At 41.8% G+C, this 21,853-nt stretch overlaps 1 protein-coding gene across 8 annotated transcripts in view; it reads right to left on the bottom strand.

Annotated features, from left to right (window-relative positions):
• The window catches only part of fbrsl1 (fibrosin-like 1), a 427,092-nt gene extending 405,466 nt beyond the window's left edge, over positions 1-21,626 (bottom strand). For 5 of the 8 annotated variants that reach the window (XM_047380812.1, XM_047380817.1, XM_047380813.1 and 2 more), the window contains exon 1: positions 20,325-21,625. In XM_047380812.1, the coding sequence (XP_047236768.1) occupies positions 20,325-20,648 (324 nt within the window). In that variant the 5' untranslated portion in view covers positions 20,649-21,625. Of the gene's footprint in view, positions 1-20,324 lie in introns of all 8 variants that reach the window. The other 3 variants (XM_047380818.1, XM_047380819.1, XM_047380816.1) reach the window with 2 other exon arrangements.
• Positions 21,627-21,853: the final 227 nt, after the last annotated feature.

The following is a 21,853-nucleotide window of genomic DNA, read 5'->3' as shown; positions in this document are numbered from 1 at the left end:
AGTAGTGTTTAACCGTCTCTTTATGCCTGGCATTATTCTCTCAAGTTGAAAAATATGAGAAAATTAGAATGAAAGTACTATGGAAAATACTTGCTTGCTCTACTACAAACACTGGTGAAAGTACTGTGAAAAACAGCTCCTCTGTGCGCTCTGTGTTCTATGCATAAAAACTTGCAGTAACCTAGTCAGACATTTTCAGTTGCGCAGGGCATTTTCTCAGCAGCCCATTGGCCAATCTGGATTATTGACACCTCTATCGAACCATCAGAGCCAATAGAATTTGGGGGTGTTTAAAAAAACCCACATAGTTGACAGCATTCTTCAGTCACAGAGGGAAATGAGGGAAATACATTTGCCGTAAAGCAAGGAAGTGTCATGTCGCAGTTTTCTAAATGGTATCCAGCCTTTCATTTGATAATTTGATATTTGACTGTTTATGTGGTTTGGATTGTGTTGCACTGACGTTGCTTTGTGTTTTTCTGGGTATGCGTCTTTAGCGTTATTTACGTTATTTTTTCATTTAGCTGCTTAGTGTTGAAACCGAGTGTTGTTGAGGTAGAAAATGTTGTTTCTGTCATGTAGATGAGCCTTTACCCATTAAGTAGATATGCAATATGCATATATTGGTTATTGTTTAGCATGTGTTTGGAATGATTTTGCTGGCAGAAGTGCTGCTGCCCCCAGTACTGGTTTATAGGGGATAATTGTGTGTTTGATTTGGAAACTGCTGTGTATTTTACTCCAACTGTGTGGTTAGAAAGTTTTATATTGACTCACCAGGAAAACTAAGTAAAACAAAACTGTGTGCTTGCTCAAAGTTAAACAAGTGGGCCATGTTTTAGCGAGTGTGCCAGATTTTTGTGAACATTTTCATTAAAAAAAGATGTACGGTTGCACTTTGTTTGCTGTATTTATTAGGAGTGCACCTATTGATCGGCCAGCCGATAGATTTGCAAGATTTTTCTCAATTTTGGTAGATCGGTGATTGCCTGATACTTGCATGTAAAACCAATCTCATCCACTGATCTTATCTACTTGTATAACCTATTGCGCAAGTTTTGTTTCTTTTTAAAATGTGAAAAATGAAACACTAAAGGAACTGCCATGCTCTAAATGTTTCATGCATATTTGAGAGCACTACCTCATGTACAGTTAAAACAAGTTAGTATTGTTTTACAGGTATTGTTAATTGTTTTTCAATAACATAAGATTGGAGCTTTGAAGGTGTATCGTAACCTTATAACAGCTGACAGTGTCAGTTATAAAACAAAATCGGTATCGGCCAAAGTCGGAATCGGTAGGTCAGGATTTGTACAGATCAGTAATCTGTGATTGGCAAGAAAACTGCAATTGGTGCACCCCTAGTTTTTATTGCTGTTTCATTGGTGCATTTTCTAAGCAGTGCAATGGCCAACTGTTGGGCTAAGCTGAAAACATGTAAAATGCAGTGGACAGGTATTCATAAAATTTATATTTTGTGACATTACATTCAAAAACTCTAGTAGGTTTTCTTTAGGTGATCCACCAACACCAAGTAGTGTTTCATTGAGAAACAACAGAAAATGGAGACGCTGTGTGTCGTGGTGAAGAGAGAGCTGAGCTGAAAAGCAAAGCTCTCTCTTCATATTTATTATTCATATTTTCGTAATTAAAACTGAAAATATGTGCCTTTCTAGTTAGTCCTGTTTGCTTTGATACTTCCAAAAAAAACACAAGCAACCAACTACTTTCAAAAATTTTCTAATTAAAAAAATCAAGTCCACCTGTGTGTAATTTAATCTTAGGATAAATATAAATATTCTATATCAAAATCTGAATGAGCTGCAATGATCCATACCTCAGGTTGGAAAATCTGTCTGACAGCTATTAGTTGGGTGAAATCTGACACTTGTGAGAGTGGCAGCTGCTTTAAGTTTGACTGCAAACATTTGGAGGACGGTGCTCTGGTCAGATGAGACCGACATTAAACTTTTTAGCCAACATGCTAATCGCTACATGTGACAGTAAATGAATACATCACCCAGAACACATCATCCATGGTTAAGTATAAGGGGGATGAGAGATGTTTTGAAGCAGTGTAACATGTCAGAGAGTTTAATTATGACTTTAATTATGAGTATGTGTAACAAAATTATTTAGAGTAAGCAGAAATAAAATGAGTTTTCAAATGATTTTTAAATAATTTTTATTTCTGGCCCGGATTAAATTTTATTCAGCTTAAAAAATGTTCCCTGCAAAAGCATGTTCGAAATAAGGCAGAAACATAAAATCTGTGATAAAACTAAAACCAGGGAAACAGTACTTGTTTGTTTTTTTGCAGGTGTTTCTGTGCCAGACAGAGCTTTCATATTCACAGAAGTTTAGCTGTAAGTGATAGTTATGCTACCATATCTACATCTTCACACTTTCACAACACACTAGACCCTTTCTTAAGTGGATATATTTAGGTCGCTGGTCAATGGCTTGAACAGAAGCACGGAAAATGTCCAGAGTCGACTATGTGTGTGTGTGTGTGTGTGTGTGTGTGCGTGTGTGTGTACGTGTGTGAGAGAGAGAGAGAGAGAGAAAAGAGAGGGAGAGAGAAAAAGGGAGGCCTGTGAATGTGTGTGCATTTGTCAACCATGCTGTTGCCTACAGCGTGTGACAGTTAGAGAGGGAGCTGGGGCCTGGGGACGTCCCACTAGCATTAAGAAAGCTCTCTCTGTGGGATGCGTCAGCCAATGAACAGCCCAGCCTCGGGAGGCTGCCTTGTTAATTAAAGCCGGAGTTGTTTGTCAGCACTGGCATATGATGCACAGCGCTATCACTGTCGGGGGAAGAGTGAAAACACGAAGCAAGATTGCTGCAACCCCTGCAACAAATCTGCTGCCTCACCATGAAAGGCAAGACATCTTACTATAGCAAGACTGCTGAGGCTTCGAGTGGGTGTACCAGTTTGTCCTCAAGTGGCAATCAGCAGAGAAACATTATACTGGCCATGAGAAAAAGGTGTGAAATTATTGGATTTTCAGCCTATTTTAAGGTGTCTGTAACCCAATAATCTCAAAACAGCACCACCTTGGGAGACTGTGAGTGAGTTTGGACACAGGTGCAGCGAGGATGACGTGTATGGTGATAGCAACATTTATCTGCACCTCTGGTAATGATGTGTCGAACGCCTTCAAGTAAATTAATCTTTTACTGCAGTAAAAGATTTTCAGTTTATTGGTAGAGTCCACTAGATTTTTATTTACAGGTACGAGCTTGTGATGTTATGCACTCTACTAGATTTCCAGTGCATTTGGAAAAGAAACTTTACACATACCCTACTTAGCAGACATGAGGTGTATTTCCACATGTTCAGTTTACCATGTAAAGCCTACCTAAAGTGCTAGTTCAACATATTAAGCCATGTGACTGGAACAACTCACATGTTAAAATGGTTGAGTAGCAAATCACAAGTGACAACGACCCAAACACTACATAGGATGAAGGGTTGGGTCAGTGACTCATGACCTTAATGGCCCTATTAGTGGCCTTAATGACCCTATATGCCTGATCATCCCAAACCATGTTTAGAACTGAAGAAGCTTTTTGGATGAAAAGTGCCTTCTATTTAACCATTTAGGATTGTCATATCTTGCATTACTAAGAATCTTATCCAACGTGTTCCAGAAAAGCTCAGTCTAGTGCCCTCATTACTTCATTGCATGTCTGTCTTTTGTTTAAGTGGTAAAGAAGACACATTACGGTAAGGAAACTATGCTCCCAGATTTCCTTATTATGACACTATGGATGGGGATTTATTGTGTCATTTATTGTTATTATGAAAATTTTCCTATCATGATAGGAACATGGATTGTGACTATAATAAATTCAAATTAGTGGTGTGAAAACCCCAAAAAGTTGCTGTATTGTTGGAATTTTTATTTTTACAATTTTTTCAACTTGGTCCAATGAGAGCATCAATAAATATCAATAAATTCAAAAATATGATTAAATGCAGTTACTGTATGCATTTTAGTAATAAAAATCACACTGGTTTCCTGAAGAAGCCCATTTTAAAAATGGGTGTTTTTAAGAGCATTATTTGTGTTTGTGGGCTTTTACAGCAGTGACATGCAGCCACAGCCATGCAACAACCAAAAAATATTGTGATATAATTTTAAATTCATATCGCCCACCCATTTTGATACTTTTGCACATATAATTTGATCATTAGACAATGTGAAAATTCAGAAGATTCCACCAAATGAGCACTGCAGCTTTCACATGCGATGCATACCACACATACATAAATGCTACAAAATTCAACAAAGCTGCAACTGAAATAATAACAATACCTAATCTCATGCTACGTTATGTAGAGGGTTCACTCTTCTTAGCATGCTAGATGCTTTAAACTGAAAGTAAAACTGACGCAAGGCTTACTTTCTGTTTAATTTGGGTAATATTTATTGGACCATGTAGGGGCACTCACAGACCACTGACATTTCATTCCCAGAATGTTCAGTTAATCCTTTAGAATAAAAAACAAACAAACACAAGACTCAAGAGTGAAATCCCCTCCCTTCATCCCAATACACATGCACTATTTAGGCAAGGAGTGCATTAAGAAGGCAACAAATACGTCTAAGATGTGACAGGACTTAATCTTCCACAAAATCCCCTTAATTTTCTCTCACTTAGACCCATTTTCAAAATGTGAACATGAGATAAGAAACAGTGTCAGGGAACTTTATTGTCATCTGACCAAAGCACACGGTTTCAGTTAAAGTATCAGCAGAGTTTAGCATATTTCACATGTTTGTGATGCTTTGTTCTGGGATCTCTTCCAAACAATTGGTTAGATTGCAGATAGTAACTAACGGCAGTTATTAGAGCTGCACAAAACATCAAATTGAAATTGTCGTTGCAATATCAATATCTACAGTCACACATCAAAATCGCAAAGGATGCAATATTTTGTTGAATATCATATTTGAGGTGCCATGCATTCACGCTCTGCGTGCCAGTAATATACTTGGCCAGTTGGATGTTACAACTGCATTTGATACACGCAATTTGTTTATTTTAGAAAATGGGGAAACTGCAGAGAAGGAAATGAAAGAAAATAGTAAGAAAAACATGGCTAAATCATGCTCAGTATTATCATCACAAAACTCAGCAATGTCATCGCAATTGCATGTTTTCAAAATTTGAAACAGCCCTAGTTGTTATGAAGATTTCTTCACCCTTAGATGCTGCTTTTTGCTTCAGTTCTCTAACAGTGAGCTTTGGGAATGTTTTAGCTCAATTTCCATCCTGGTCATTGAATATGGTGACAAGTCAAATACAGCTCCTCTTGCCTCTTTGTCATATTACATTCAAACCCCAGTCACAAAGGCATACCAATATTTGGGCCACCAGTGGTTTTGTTAAAAACAAGTACATTTTAGTATGTGATTTTTTTGTGTGAAATTATGCTAGTGCAATGAAAGATGAATTTATTTTGAGACTTTTGGCACATCCTTACAAGGGGACTCAGGAAATGTTTCTGCCACGATATGTCTTTCCTCTAAAAAGGTAATATTCTTACTTGAACTGTCATCTACTGAGTGCAAGTTAAACTGTGATGACAGATAATAGATAACAAGTGTTGTTATCTGAGGGCTTACAACAGTGTCAGTATTTCAGATGAAAATCTGCTTCCTTAAGGACTTCAAAGCACCTGAACAAATCTCAGAAAACACATGCTCAGATCCATGGTCTGAGACAGTAGAACAGAAATTTGCAGCTTCTGAAACATCAACTTTCCAGCTCCCCTCAGGTTAAGGACTTAATTTGTCCATTGTGCACAGAAGAGCTGCTTCAGCAGCCAAGAGCTGATGATGATTAGTGTGCAAAACTGTAGGGAAACACAGATGTAAAGAAAAGTCTTTTTCTGCAGACCCCAAAAAAAGTCCTGACCAATGAGCTTGTTTACTTCAAGAACACCTGACTAATTGCGCCTGTCCCCCTGCCATTTACACTGCCCCAGTGTCACTAAATCAACTTAAATCCCCAATAAAGTGATTTTGGAAGATCACTCCATGGAATGATGGAAAAAAAAAAATACAAAATCTGCCCTTTGTCACCGGTCCTGTTCATAACGTTTATGGACAGGATTTCTAGGCGCAGCCAAGGGCTGGAGGGGGTCTGGTTCGGGGACCAGAGGATTTCGTCTCTTGTTTTTGCAGATGACGTGGTCCTGCCTAGCCAAGACCTACAGCACGCACTGGGGCGGTTCGCAGCTGAGTGTGAAGCGGCAGGGATGAAAATCAGCTCCTCCAAGTCCGGGGCCATGGTTCTCGACCGGAAAAGGGTGGCTTGTCCTCTTCAGGTTGGAGGGGAGTTCCTGCCTCAAGTGAAGGAGTTCAAGTATCTCGGGGTCTTGTTCACGAGTGAGGGAAGAATGGAGCAGGATAGATCGATAGACGGATTGGTGCGCCTGCCACAGTAATGGTGGCGCTGTGCCGGTCCGTTGTGGTGAAAAGAGAGCTGAGCCGAAAAGCGAAGCTCTCGATTTACCGGTCGGTCTATGTTCCTACCCTCACCTATGGCCATGAACTTTGGGTCATGACCGAAAGAACGAGGTCCCGGATACAAGCGGCTGAAATGAGCTTCCTCCGTAGGGTGGCCTGTGTTGAGAATTAAAATCATGTAATTTCATGCTATTAGTTTAGCTTGCACGTTAAACTGAGATTTAACATGAGTGAGCCTTGAGGAGGGATCACAGATCACAGCAGGAGTCTGATGGAACAAGGGTGAAACAGAGGTTAGGAACAGCTGCAAGCAGTAAAAGCTGGCTGTAGGGACAATAAAGCAACAAACGCCGACTTTTGGGCATGGTATAGATACCACAAGGGAGCTTGGCTGATTTACAACACCAGACTGTATAAGGGGGATGCACAGTCAGTAAGCTTTGAAGTCAATAGTATAAAGATGTTCTGGAACTTGTAATGACAGAGACGTCGGGGTAAAGACAGCCGTGCTTTGCAGTATGATGTGATGAACCTGAGGTGTATTTAAAGGGCCGCGCTGAGGCGGTTTAGAAGAGCGGTTAGAATATAAAACTCTGTGCCCCAGAGCTGGTCGCTGGCCTAGCCCCCCTTCTACCGGACGCGGAGTTGCGGATTGTGCTGAGAGTTCCACACTCGGGATTTGGCTCACCCAAAACATGGATATAGTTTAGTTGGGGACGTTTGGACTTAGGAACGGGTTGGCTCACCCGGAGGTTTGCGCTCACCTCAAACAGGATGCACTCATAGGAGCGGTTTGCCCCGCCACGGTCGAAAGCGACCAAAAAGTGTGGCCTTTGAGGTTGGAGTAACTTCCATGGTCAGGACCTAAATGTTACACTCAGTTAACTGAGACCCTTTCTCTTTGTTGCCGGCAACCGTAGGGTTTCAAATGTCTGTTCTGCTTTCTTTTTATTTCCCTTTTCTCTCATTGCAGTGCACAGTGTGTGTATGCGTGTATGTGTATGTATGTGACTGTGTGCGTTTGGCTGCGAGTGGTGACATCATCGCAAGAGCTGTTTGAAATTTTGAGGAAACAAGCATTGTGATTCGATCACTGGTTGGTTTTGTGCTGCAGTTATCAAATAGTAACATGGAAGAGTATTATAGGGTGTTTGAGGATGTTGACAGGGGAAATGGTTGGAAACCCCTTGCAAACCAAAATAGATGAATTGCAGCATATTTGGATTGCTCATATAGATTCACACGACGTTAATAAAGTGAAAGAATGTCTGGAAAATGCTGTCAAAATGAAGGGAAATACGTATAACCAGGAGCGAAGTTAGACCTGGGAAGGCGTCTTGATAAAAGACATTAAGAAATATTAAAAGATGCAGCCACAAAATGGTATTGGACTTCACATTTTTATTTAAAAACAATCAGCTTTTTAAATTGTGTTCCATATACTCACGTCCCGCTCCACAATAACCTGACAATGAGGTAAAAGGAGAAGACAAAAAATAGTTATTTGCGAACTTGCGGCTCATTTCAGAGCAACCGCGGAGCCAACCGAAGAGTGGGAGGCTGGTGCGGGTGTATTCAGAAACAGGTGGAAGCAGAGCGGTATAACCCAGACGAAGATAGTGAAAACCTTAATGCTAACTCGGAATGGGCTAAACGTTTGTCAGCAAAATTCAAATTAAGTTATTTTCTAAATACCTCAAAATATGTCATTATTTGCTTCAACAAAATGGTTTTTCTTCAGTCCTAAACTCTGTTTCTCCTTGTCCTTCATTCAGCTTCTAACAAAAATAAACAGTACAATTATTGCAAACCTTTTTTGTTCACAATAATTTACATTCAGTCTAAAACCAGCCGAGACAGAGAACTGGTACAATATGTCCTATATTAGTTTAATTTTAAATTACCTATAAATTGTCACGAATGTATGCACGAAATGTGGAGGACAAGGCAGAGAGAAATTGGAAGCGTTTAATGCAGCTGCTTGCGTGACAAGGAACTAAATACAGACACCGAGGTGGATCACCACCGTACATCCACCCTAATAATCCATTTACTGAGGACATGGTTAGATGAGTTAGATTATTAGCTGGTATAACTTTAGCATTGGGAGATTTCAGACAACTTTTGGGTCGCAGCACTACACGTAGTAATCTCTAGGTTATTGAGAATGCGGCCCGCACCTCTCATCAATGCGACGCAACACCTTATTTTGCTGTGGCTTTAAACGCGCTGTGTGACATGTTCCCTTCTAAAATTCAGACACCGTGCTTTAATTTTTCTGAGAAGGACGAACACATGTTATTTCTTTATGAGGCGATAGACACTTGTATCAAACAGACAGTGACTCGATGGAGTTCAATATTTTAGACAAACTGTGATGGATGGAATACCTGAAGGAAAACAATGCGAGGAAACCCAGATTTAGAAAGGTTTGGTCACGCTAAGTGGGACAGACATTTGTTACACCACATGCAGTAAGATAGAAGAGGAATAGTATAAAGCATGATAAGATAATGATCACTGCAGAGGCTGTTAGAGGAACAAATTGGATAATGGCTCCTGTTACATCTCCGCCCACTTCAGCAGCTCGGGGGTGGTAAAACCCCCTAGCTCCTACCAATGTATATCAACTGGCTCCACCTATCTAGTGGGAGACACACCCATACAGTCCTCGTGGCCGGGCCAGGGGTGGGCCATTTGGAAAGAGGGTCGGACGAAGGGGTGGACAGGGAGGAGCTGGTTCCTCCTCCTACCTAGTATGTGGGCAGATGGATCATGGGGACCGTAGCTGCCCTCAGCGCTATGGGGCACGTCCAGAAGGAGCTCCTCCATCCTTGCATCAACCTCCTCTGACACAACAAGCTCCTGTCACCGCACAATGCATCAATCATACCATAGTGACACACCCCACAAAGGGGTCCAGACAATGGGAAAAAGACAGAACCCATTGTTCCAGTGGAATTAAAGGGACACATTGCTATTTCTTGTGAACACTGAAGCCACTTTTTCCACGTTGAACATTCCTCCATCCAATAAAATGTCTTCTCTGATGGGGTGAAACAGACTCTGCCTGTGCCTATACATTTTCACATTATGGTTGGAAAACAAAAACTGTTGCATACATTGGTTGTTTCGCCTAACACACCTGTGAATCTACTCGGCAGAGACATTTTGATTGCAGTGGGAACAACAATACTATGTTCCATGGATGGGTTGGTTATGACTTTTCCAGATGGAACCACACTGCATGCAGCAGATGGATCTGAAGCACATCAGTATTTGCAGCAGTCTATAGAGGAGCCTTGTGTGGAAATTTATCAGGGCTTCATTGAGCCGGAAACCCCTGCTAGCGCTGGGGTAAGGTCCAGTTTCCTTATCTGGAAACCCTGGATTCGGGCCCTGGCTCCTTGCGGCCCAATACCTGCTCTGCCACGGGTGACTTTGTTTTATGACAGAAATGAGAAAACAAACTGATAGGTTTCAGGAACAGTTTGAGGAATACTTTAGAAAAGAAAATATGGACCATTTCCTATAAACCCTTTATGAAATGTCTGATGAAGCTGTATCTCACATATCTCAACCCTTGCACTCAGGTCATCAGGCTAAAGAACAGGGAGGAGTTGTAACACGTTCCCTTGCAGCCACTGATTAGCAACTCAGCTATCTAGATAACATGGCAGAGAATTAACTGATCACCATCTGGCTGAGGCTGTTTATCCAGTTGTCCACCACATCTATGGGCTCAAGGACCCACTGATGTTGGATGTGTGAACATGTCTTCCCCATTTGGCGAAACCAGTACCCACACTCTTCTGCTGCAGAGGCTGGAATTGCTGACACCATTGAGGGGCTGTTAAAAGCAGGCAGGTCAGAACCCTGGCAGTCTGCTTGGAACACCCCCATTCTGCCTGTAAAAAGGAAAGTTATAGGTAACTCCAAAATGGCTCACGATTTAAGATCAATTAATAGCTCTGACAGCTGACTAGCTGAACACTACAGGGATGTCTTCTCGTTCACTTATAGGAATCAGCAACTGAGAGACACCAGATTGCCTCAAGATTTTGCCTTATCCCCGGGTCAGGTTCTCAAATCAGGTTCTCAAACAGCAGCTCAAGGACTGCATGTTGCCAGCGGAGGTGGTTTTCTGATTACAGCCCGAACAGCAACCGTGTGTATTGAAGCTATCAACTCTATTCTTTTACATCTTGCAAAAAAAGGTGTCAAAGTGAGTAAAATGAAAAACAGATTGAAGAATACGGGTTACTTTTTAGGAATAGTTATTTCAACAATAGGAACCCATATTTATTCTGCACAAAAATCTGCCATTTTACATCATCCCAAACAAAGATTTGTTGTCATTTTTGTGTTAGACTGCCAATAGCAAAAACTATGTCCCTAATTACACTGGTTTGACAGCACCACAGAGTTTTTTGATAAAAAAGCAGGGTTGGAAAAATCTTAATGCATCACTGAATTGGAACACAGACGCGAGGAATCGTTCATTAAGTTTAAACAGCTGCGGTAGTTGGCTGTACAATCGCTCTTTCAGGATTACTGTCTGCCTTTTTATTTAGATGTTTCTGTAACAACAATGTTGTTTCAGCAAAAGGGGGGATATAGAGAGGTGCTTCAGTATGTTAGCTGTATGCTAGATAATATGGAAAAATACATGTTGATTTGAAACAATGGTTGAGAAGTGGATTTGTGACTGCAGCACAGAAGCCAATCAAACATGAAAATTAAATGAGATTTATGGCTCGAGCCTTGTTGTTGCCTAAAAAGTAGCAGGTTATGCACGCAGCTTCAATTTAGTAAGTGTTGAAGCTGAGAACTTTGAACATCTAAACTTGGAAAAATTAAACAACATCACAAAAGGGGTTCTCCCCTTGAGGAACTTACTGTGTGGAAGAGAAATGGCCCTGGTGATAAAAGTTGTGAAGCCACCAAACATGAGAGAACACATTTCGGAAGAGGCACATGGAACATCACATGTAGGTATTTTGCAGGTGCCTATCAATCCAGAACAATGGTGGCACCCATATTTAAAAGATATGGTGAGAGAGAAGAAACTGTCAGGAACTGTTCTATTTGCGGACAATTTAATCCAAAACCTATTGTGCATCCATTTCCAGGTAAGTTTAAAAACTACACCCAACCTGGGAAGGAGATCATCATTGACTACACAGACATGGTATCCACAGCAAGAGGATATAGATACCGGTTGGTCTGTGTGGATGGACATTCAAGATGGCCTGAGGCATGGCTCACAAGAAAGGAAAACAGTAAGTCTGTGGTAAAATGTTTAATTAATCATTACATTCCCAGACATGGCTTCCCGGAAAAGATAAGATCTGATAATGGAACTCATTTCAGAAGCAAAGATCTGCAACAGGTGGAGCAAATGTTGGGAATGAATCATGCTTTCGGTACAGTATATCATCCTCAGTCACAGCGCAAGGTTGAAAGAGTGAACCAAACATTGAAAACAAAATTGGCTAAAATCTGTGCACAGACCAAATTAAATTGAGTGGATGCTTTGCCAGTTGCTTTAATGTCTGTCAAGATGTCTGTTAATCAGTCCACGGGTTACACCCCACATGAACTACAGACTGGGAGAGTCTTCCTGGGACCAGCACAGCAGCTATCAGGACAAACAGGTGAATCTGCACAATTATCTTATAACACGTTCTTTAATGAGTTGCAGACCCTAGCGGCAGAATTTTCGAGAGGACCTGAGGAAACAAGAGACTCCCCTGTGGTACCAGGAGTCAACTGGGTGTAGCTCAAAGTCATCATCAAGCCAGGAATCCAGGTTCACAGGCCTATTCCAAGTCCTGGAAAGAACATCTCATGCAGTTCGTCTGAGAGGAAAAGGAGAAATCTGGTATCATTGGAGCCAGTGTGCACCAGCTGAGGAGCCTACAAAGTCACAGGCACCAGAGGTGTCATAAAGGGGCATAATAAATCCCCTGGAGGCTCACCGGTGTGATCGCACTGGGCTGAAAAGGATTTATCCACTCCAGAGACCTTTTCTTTTGGTTTTCAAGAGGATTTATCCACTACAAGGAGTCATTATATTCAACTAATCAACAGATAAATTCAGGACTGGGAATCGGAACCTATGTGACTCTTGATTTTGATTATGTGATCATTGAATGTGGTGTTTTTCTTTTTTTCCTGTCAATTAATCTTTGGAGCATTGGTTATGCTATTGGTGTTTTCTGTACGTGATGTATGACTTTGAATCAACATTTCTTGAGTAAATACCACAGTGTGTGAAGGTTATAAGCTCCTGGGCTAAGTGGGATTGATCTGATATAAAGAATGTAAATAGAAATGTGGAGGAGGTTTAATAATGACACTTGTGGGAATAATTGTATTCTTGATGTGTGATGTTTTCCAGAGTGGTGAGCACCCCTCCAGTTCCAATTTCCACAGCCGTCATCATCTACTCCGGAAATTGACTGAAATATCGGACACATGCATTAAAAGACATGGAGGTATTGAACTAGATTATGTACTTGACTCAGACACCACATTTCAGTTTGATCTCTGTTCTGTGTTTACATGTGAGGGTAGTGAGCTAGCCTGGACTAAATATAATGTGTATCTGAGTATCTATCAGAAAGGTGCGGTGGATGGTATGGAGAACATCAGCATGCCAGTCCAGGGTTTTGTTATTTGGGACACTAAACAGGGACGAATACTGTCAGATAATCCATATGCAGAAACATTTAAGCATTTGGTGACCTTCGGCTAGAGGACAAGCGAAGGGTAAATTGACAACTGGAGTAATTAATCCAATATTACTCAGCATTGGAAGAATACAGAGCAACCCCTACCACAACCCTAATATTACAATAAGGCCACCTACTCTTAGATGTGGAAATATGAGTTCCGGATTGTATAAGTATTTAGGAGTAGAGTTGCCAGGATGGCTCGCACGAGATCAGGGTAGAATTGTTAGAATTAATTTTGTTTCTGTTATGGCCAAAGGTGGTAAAGAGAAAACCCCTGTGGTTCAGATAGACTATAACACCTTAACCCCGGAAGATTTTATCCAAGGCGCTCTGGGATTTACAGAGTCCAATTTGTGGTTGACGTGGATGGCTCAGACAGCACGTGAGTCGGCCATGAGCAATTGTATAGCATGTGCGGCTGCTAGACCCACTCTGGTCACTGTACCTGCTTCCATATATGAGAACGCGGATCCACTAGGATTTAAATGCATGATTCTGTTAACTCACGGTAAAGAAAACCCTGCATGTCATACCTTAGCAAAGGTGTTTCCGGTTATTAGCAATAGCTCACTGGTAGGCCCTTTTTCTCCTCAGAGTGAGGGATATGATTATCCCTGTTTCAATTTTACAGGGGTTACTGAAAAACCACAGTTAAAATTGGGAACTGTCTCTCCATCATGATGTAACAAAACTTACCCAGCTGGCACTGTAGGACACTGGGCCCGAGAAGGTTTATATTACTATTGTGGTGGAAGTGTTTTATTAGCCCAAATTTAAGGCAGTAGGAAGCTGTGCAATTATGCGGCTAGTGGCTCCTTTACTGCTGTGGGGGGAGAAATCACCACATGGAGGAATGATGAGGAAGACCAGATCCTTTGATCTTATGGACAGCTCATTAACTTATATTGATGCAATTGGTGTTCCAATTTTGTAAATTAGTTGATCAAGTGGCAGCTGGTTTTGAAAATTTACTGGTAATTTCAGCAGTTTTTCCTGTAACCCCAAATAAAAATGTAGACAGGATCAATTACATACATTACAATGTCTTAAGGTTGGCAAATCTGACACAAGATGTGGTTGAAGGGTTGGCAGAACAGTTGGCGCCTACTTCTCTTATGGCTGTGCAGAATACATTGGCTCTGGACATGTTGTTGGCTGAAAAGGGGGTGTGTGTACAATATTTGGTGACATGTGCACCAATTCTGCTCCTGATGGTTCAGTGACTCAAGCATTAGAAGGCTTGCGTACTAAGGAAATGCATGAATATTCAGGAATTGGCGGGGGACTGGAGAGGTGGTTCACCAACATCTTTGGTAAGTATCCCATTGCTGAATTCATTGTCTGTATTTCTGGTATTCTAGTAACGTGTGGATGTTTTTGTGTGCCATGTATTCGCTCCCTTACATTACGACTCATAACATCAACTATTGAAAAAGGGGCACGCACTCATGCAACTCCATATATTATGATGCAAAATGTTGTTACTGAAGGTTGGGAATTAATGGCCCAGTTGTAATTCAAGGCTTACCTTTGTCACTTCGCAGAGTACTAATCTTTTGGTGTGCATTTGTTACTTATCATTCTTACATTTTTGAATATTGACCTCTTTTGCAGAGGTCAAAAGGGGGAATTGTTGAGAATTAAAATCATGCACTTTCATGCTATTAGTTTAGTTTGCATGTGGGAACATTAAACTGAGATTTAACATGAGTGAGCCTTGAGGAGGGATCACAGATCACAGCAGGAGTCTGATGGAACAAGGGTGAAACAGAGGTTAGGAACAGCTGCAAGCAGTAAAAGCTGGCTGTAGGGACAATAAAGCAACAAACGTCGACTTTTGGGCATGATATAGATACCACAAGGGAGCTTGGCTGATTTACAACACCAGACTGCATAAAGGGGAGGCACAGTCAGTGAGCTTTGAAGTCAACAGTATAAAGATGTTCTGGAACTTGTAATGACAGAGACATCGAGGTAAAGACAGCCATACTTTGCTGAAATCTGCAATTTCTCTCCGTAAGGGCCTTATGTAATTTTCTTTCTTGTGTTATTTGGTATATTCATTTTGCATTAGAAATCATTGGACTTATTATCTTCCAAATTAAACTTGACTAAATCTTAATTTCCTGCTCTTCATCTGTTCTTTCTCACGACATCCGGAGTGGGTGAGGTTGAGGTCGCAAGAATATCAGTGATAGCATTATTTTACCTCAACACCGGGCACTTTCTTAGAGATAGAGTGAAGAGCTCGGCCATCAGGGAGGGGCTCAGAGAAGAGCCGCTGCTCCTCCACATCGAGAGGAGCCAGTTGAGGTGGCTCGGGCATCTATACCGGATGCCTCCTGGACGCCTTCCTCGAGAGGTGTTCCAGGCACGTCCCACCGGGAGGAGGCCCAGGGGACGGCCCAGGACACCTTGGAGGGACTATGTCTCTCAGCTGGCCTGGGAACGCCTTGGGCTCCCCCCGGAGGAGCTGGAAGAGGTGTCTAGGGAGAGGGACGTCTGGGCGTCTCTGCTGAGTCTGCTGCCCCCGCGACCCGGTCCCGGATAAAGCGGAAGACGACGAGTACGAGTAAATTCAAGTTGAAGCAGATGAACAGACGGATTGTAGGATTAGAGAGGGAGGTGGGATTTGCAACTTTGGAGTCACAAACGCACCAAATGGAGCAAATAAAACATCTTATTACTGTGACAGATGGATAATTGTGTCATTTCCATTATCCGCTCACTTCTTTGAAACCCACTGGGCAGCTTTAAGCTGCAGCTGGTAATTGTTTTACAGCACTGATATAGGGTGAAGAACTATCCAGGAAGTGTCCAGTAAATTGCACTTCCAGAAACTGAAATAACTCCCAAATGTGAATCATTCTAATTTGAGGTCCAAATTGTTCCCTTTAGGCTATTTTGCAGTTATTTGTCACTGAGCAATCTCACTGTACTGATATCAAAACATTCTCTAAACTCCTGTTTTAAAAAGAGAGCATTTAAACTTTACATAAAAGCATTTGTACATTTAGCCCTGTGATGGACTGACGACCTGTCCAGGGTGTACCCTGCCTCTCACCCATAGACTGCTGGAGATAGGCACCAGCTTCCCCGTGACCCACTATGGAATAAACGGTAGAAAATGACTGACAGTTGTACATTTATCTCCTCCAGAAGCCTCTAGAAGCAGAATCCCTCTGCGTGAATCATCTCTGAATCATTGCGAACATTTTTTCCGAACAGTATAAGGTGAGCGTGAGAAACTACAACGGCTGTGCCTGTACAGTTGATTTGCACAGGTAAGTAAGCGGCTTTCCTATGTGAAGCCAGGGAATTCAAAGCAAATAAACACAAAGTAATCAAATGCAGCTGTGGCTGGAAATTGCTTCGGGCTGTAATGAAATGGGTTACAGGGAGCAGGCGAGACCACCGTAAAGCCTAAGTCCCATCAGCACAGAGATGGAATATCAACAACAAGGAGTAACAGAGGTTCTTTAGAGTCGAAGTGCTTTAGAGACAAACCTCATAATCTGCAGATATAAACACATAGTTGTGAAAGGGTTACACAGACTAAAACAAATCTATAACTGTAGCTGAAAACTTGCATGTACATAAATGATAAACAAACATTGAGAAATTAGTTTCCCTCATAGGAAAGATGTGTAAGAAGCCTCTAACTAAATTATTCTTTAATTGTATAACCACATACTGAAAAAAAAACACTCAAACTAAAGGCTGAATGTATAGGTTTTCTCAGTAGCATTGAGAATGCTACTGTAATAAACTGTAATAAAAATTTATTTTAAGGACCCTGAAACATCTTTACCAAGAGATTTGTCCACGTTTGAATCATTACTGAAAAATGGCCCAGTTAAAGTAAAAACAGATTAGTGAGAGTTATAAAAATCTAGGTAAATAATGGTATGTTTTAAAGATGACAGTTGCCTGATATTAAGTTGATATAAACACAACAGCGCTGGCCATCAGCCACCTCAAAGAGGTTAAGAGCAGCACACAGCAACTCAACTGATGCCATGCTGGCTTACTGGAGCATGATGCAATAGGTCAGAGCTATTCCCTGGCTGCTGCGTCCTCCTCATAATTGATGAGTAATTAGCACAGGCAGTGTAGGTCATGAGTTCTACTCAAGCATACAGTGAGCAGGTGAAAGCATGAGTCATGGTTGATGATGCGATGCCTCCAGAGGGTGCTCACTTTTTAGGAGGGCGTCACTCACGGCGGTGCGGCCTTATATTGCAAACAAATGGGACTTTTGTCACTTTCAGTAAACAGAAGATAAAAGCGGCATAAAGTGAACGCACTCAATTCATCTCCCCACATGCACACAAATCAAAGGGTGCTAAAAAGCTTATTTTAATTTTACCAGATCCAGCAGCACCCTTTAATAAGCGCTCTCCATTTGCATGCAAATCAGACCAATTACCAGCAAGTAGCTGGCATGCAAGTATCATTTCACATTGAGCCATATCATGGCTCATTTGCTTAGCCTTGAAACATAAGCTTCTATGTACAGTAGAGCGCTCTGTTACTCTCTGTGTTCACTCAACACTGATTTAGCACTTGACTAAGAAAACTATTATTGCTGGTAAATGTGTAACACAGAAACTGGATAATTATCCAGCTTAACCTCCCCTGCCAGCAGGAACAGCCACGAAGATAAAGCCTTCAGATGAAACCTATTCAGAGACACAATCTCTGCTGCAGCAGTGTGCATGACTGGTGTGAAACTCATGAACTAAAATGACAACTGCATGAGAGCAGGCGTAAGAAGATTACCAACAGAGCTTGAATTTTACCCACATCCTGACAGACAAGCCCAGTTAGAAGCACTTTCCTGCCTCTTCCTTTAAATTCTTTCCCAGCCAGAAATGGCGTCCTTAAAGCTCAAAGACACAAATACACAACGGTATGTTCAGACTTATCTACAAGATATGGAAACAATGTTGTTTTTTTTTTGCTTTTTGCCAATAACATGTAGCAAGTTTATCAAGAGAAAGAAACACTTTAGTGTGTCGCTAATTATGGACAATGACAATGTTGCCCCTAATTTGAATGTAAAATCAAAGAATAATTTGTAAACATGTTGTAATGATTTTATAGTTTTATAGTTTGTAACAACAAACATATTTCAAATAGAGATGCACCGATCAGGCCTTTACTGGTTAATACCGATTTATACTTTACTTTGAGCTTGTCAGTCGAAACAAATCAAGGGAAAATTGGCTGATTTCAATCACTGGCCATTGATTGGTGCTCCACTACTTTTAAACCATCGCTCTCCAATCTGTTCTTACACCAAAGGTAGACATGCTTTGACTAGAATTGTGTAGCTTATTTCCAATTTCCGTGTTTTGTATAGCTTAAACCTGTCAATACCAAATTTAGCCCATTCCAACTTCTCATTTAGAACAAGACAATAATAATAGACAAAGATGCAAGCATTGAAAGTATCTTCCTTAGGCTTCCTGCTGTGAGTAATCATTATTTATTTGCCTCAGCAACAGAGGTGAAATCATGCCATGTGTGAGAGAGCAGCCACTGTATTACAGGATATTTCAAATATTCTGAAAAACGACTAAATAATAACAGTTTACATTTTAAATTCTCTTTAGCACATTAGTGAATTATTTTGGCTAGTATTACTGAAACAGCAATTTCTGTATTTTCCCTAGGGTATATGGATCCTTACCTTAACTCTGAGATATTTCCAAAAGCTACCAACAGTTTCAAATCCAACATGTTCCATGACTTTTACTGAAAGTCCAAAAGGATAAAACAGAGCAACCTCAGTGTAATATTTCCCCCCCTACTGTTTTTTGCTTAAATGTTACTCTTTCACTCTCTTGCAGCCAAATTGATCCAGAGACATGGTTGACGTATTACAGAAAATGTAGTTTCCTTATAAATAGCTTTAAGGACGTCCCTGGTTTCATTCTAAACAGCTCACTGACACTGAAAATATTATATTTTGAGTCTTCTTCACTCAGCACCAACGTCAGCACCGAAGCTAGCCACAACCTGGCGGTATGTTTCCAACTTGCCAATTGCCGATATGGGGTGTTCAGTCAGAAAATTTGCCTACTCTGGTCACCTGCCGTTCTTTGTGCATTACTACCCTAAAGCAGCATGGACTGAACTACAAAATCACTGCTGACCCACAGCTTCTGAACTTAACAGATGGGAGGTGTGAAACTGATTATCAGCTTCAACTAAGTGAAGCTTCCAGTGAGAGTGGACAACTGGTTGTGCAAATCTGACTAAGCAGTATGTAGGAAGCAGGAGTCAGTCATGACTAGTTATTACCATAGCTCAAAGAAATTTGGCAACTTAATTGTGGTATGAGTCGGTTTATGACCTCTCTCTATTAAAAGCAGTAGTTTATTTCTACAGTACCATACCCAGAAGTACTGCGGGGCTTAACATAACATTAATTGAACATACCACAAGAAGCAATGTAACCTGGCATTACTTAAAAAACAATTAGATAAAAGTAATACATAGTGAAGGCTGTCAAAAGGGGAACTCCTTTCTGACATCCAACATACCAGAGAGCAATGATAGGAACAGACTTATCAGCACATGCTGTATCGGCCTGTAACAGATGAACCTGGCAGTAGGCAGTTTATCAAAGGGCACAATGTCAAAAGCACACTGACAGCTCATAATGAATGAGAATATGAAACAACACATCAGCCATAGCCAAAAGTGACAGGAAACCATGTTGGTTTTTTCTTCTCAATAAAACAGATGATGTAAATATTTGACTGCTCAGACACAAAACTTCTAAGATTAAGTAACCCAGATGGCTGCTGTAGCTCCCATAAAAACATTTTATGTCAGCACAGACGTGGAAGCACCAAACCAAACAGACCATGGACATGCACATCTGTCAGCAGCCCTGAGCAATGATCATCAAACCCGTAACTGATCCAGCCTATCAGATGACGAATCGAGGTCCTACTTAGGATCATTTAAAAGAAATTAGTGACAAATTAGACCAGACCTCACGTTGGTGGTCTGAACGACCCCCACTTTGACAAAAGCTCCACTGATAAAGAGCAGAGACACAGACATTGGTACTGACCCAACTCCTTACCTCCAGACGTTCTAGGCTGATGAAACTGGCAATAGCAAATCCATCAATGATATCCTCCTCCTGCGAGCTGGACTCCCGTCTCTTCCTCCGAGGGAGGCGCGGGGCTCTGGCTGCGGTCGCGGGGTGAGGCGCCTTTTTAGTGGCCGGGGAGGCGGCGTCTCTCCCGGGACTCTGTCCCTCCCTGTCAGAACAGGAAGAGTTGGGCTCGGGGCTGCGGGCGTCTTTGCTCCCCGGTTCCCGCAACCTCCGCACTCTCTCCCGCTTGGCCCGGCATCTCCGACCCTGCTTCAGTTTCCCGTCCATGTTATTGGAAAGAGCCTGCATGCAGTGTCAAAATAAAAGAAAAAAAGGAAAAAAAAAAAAAAAAAAAAAACTCCACAGGACGTGAACGCCCACAGACTCACGGAACAGTATGATAACAAACAACACAGTGGACTGAGAATTCGAGGCTGCGCTAAAACGTGCGAATAGGGCCGTGCGCGTGCATGTGCGTGCGCCCGTTTGCGCGTATTTGCGGGCGTCTGTGCGCGTTAGTGTGGATGAGAACGCAAAAAACGCCTGAAAACACTCAGTGACCTTGAGTACAAACCTCCCCGATTTCCACTACGACAGGCAAATGTTCAAGTATCCCACACAGGCAGCCAGGAGCGGGTGAAGCGGCGCGGATCCGCACGCTTTTCCGTCACGAATCCGCACTGTGTCGACGCGGTGTCCGTTAAAGCAGGTGCAAAACAGAGAAACTGTGAAAAATGCGCGCATTACAGCCGCTTCGTAACTTTTGTTGCACGGGAATAAGCCAGCGATGTTCTAGCCTGACCAAGCAGCGTACCGCAGACAGCGCAGAGGAATCATGTCGCTGGCCGTTGTTCTTTTCCACCACCCCAACCCATGATCCAGGGCTGTCAGATACAGAGAGCTCGGGATACTATCCGTCCGAAACAAGGCGTACGAGTGAGCGAATAATCCCGCAGGCGACGCGTCGAGTTTTAAGTGATATTCCTCTCCTCGCTTCAGGGGGTAAATAAATCCCAAGTCTGAGAGCTGTACTTCTGCGCAATATTTTTAAAAAATGACCCAAAACGTCCGAATAACCCGACCATCCAGTGTGAAATCAAACTCCACAAGGCGATGAAGCGTTCTCTTCCAGCTCAGATAATGTTGAGTTTCCCCTATAAATCCATTCCAGTCCGTCCCCTGGCTGCTCAGTTGGCTCACTGGCTCATGGTATTTTCAATTCGCATAATAAGGCTTTGATATGTGTCCTTAAAGCGACAGGAGTGATTAAAATCTCCTCTCCCTTCCTTCGCTTTCCCTTCATCCGAAATTAAGAGACGCACTCGAGCTTCAGAGAACCCACATAACTGACGTATTTCCGCCACCCCTGCCCTACAATTTACTAAAGGAAGGAAGCTGGCGTAAAAAAAGAGAAAGAAAGAAAAGAAAAGGGGGAAATAATTCTTTGACACAGCTTGGATATATTTTGTATGTTTGCCTCCAAAAACAGATGCAACATTCAGAGGCGCTTCAGA

The sequence above is a fragment of the Girardinichthys multiradiatus genome, chromosome 12 (assembly GCF_021462225.1).
Source record: "Girardinichthys multiradiatus isolate DD_20200921_A chromosome 12, DD_fGirMul_XY1, whole genome shotgun sequence".
NCBI classification, from domain to species: domain Eukaryota; kingdom Metazoa; phylum Chordata; class Actinopteri; order Cyprinodontiformes; family Goodeidae; genus Girardinichthys; species Girardinichthys multiradiatus.
This window is presented reverse-complemented; position numbering and strand designations above follow the sequence as displayed.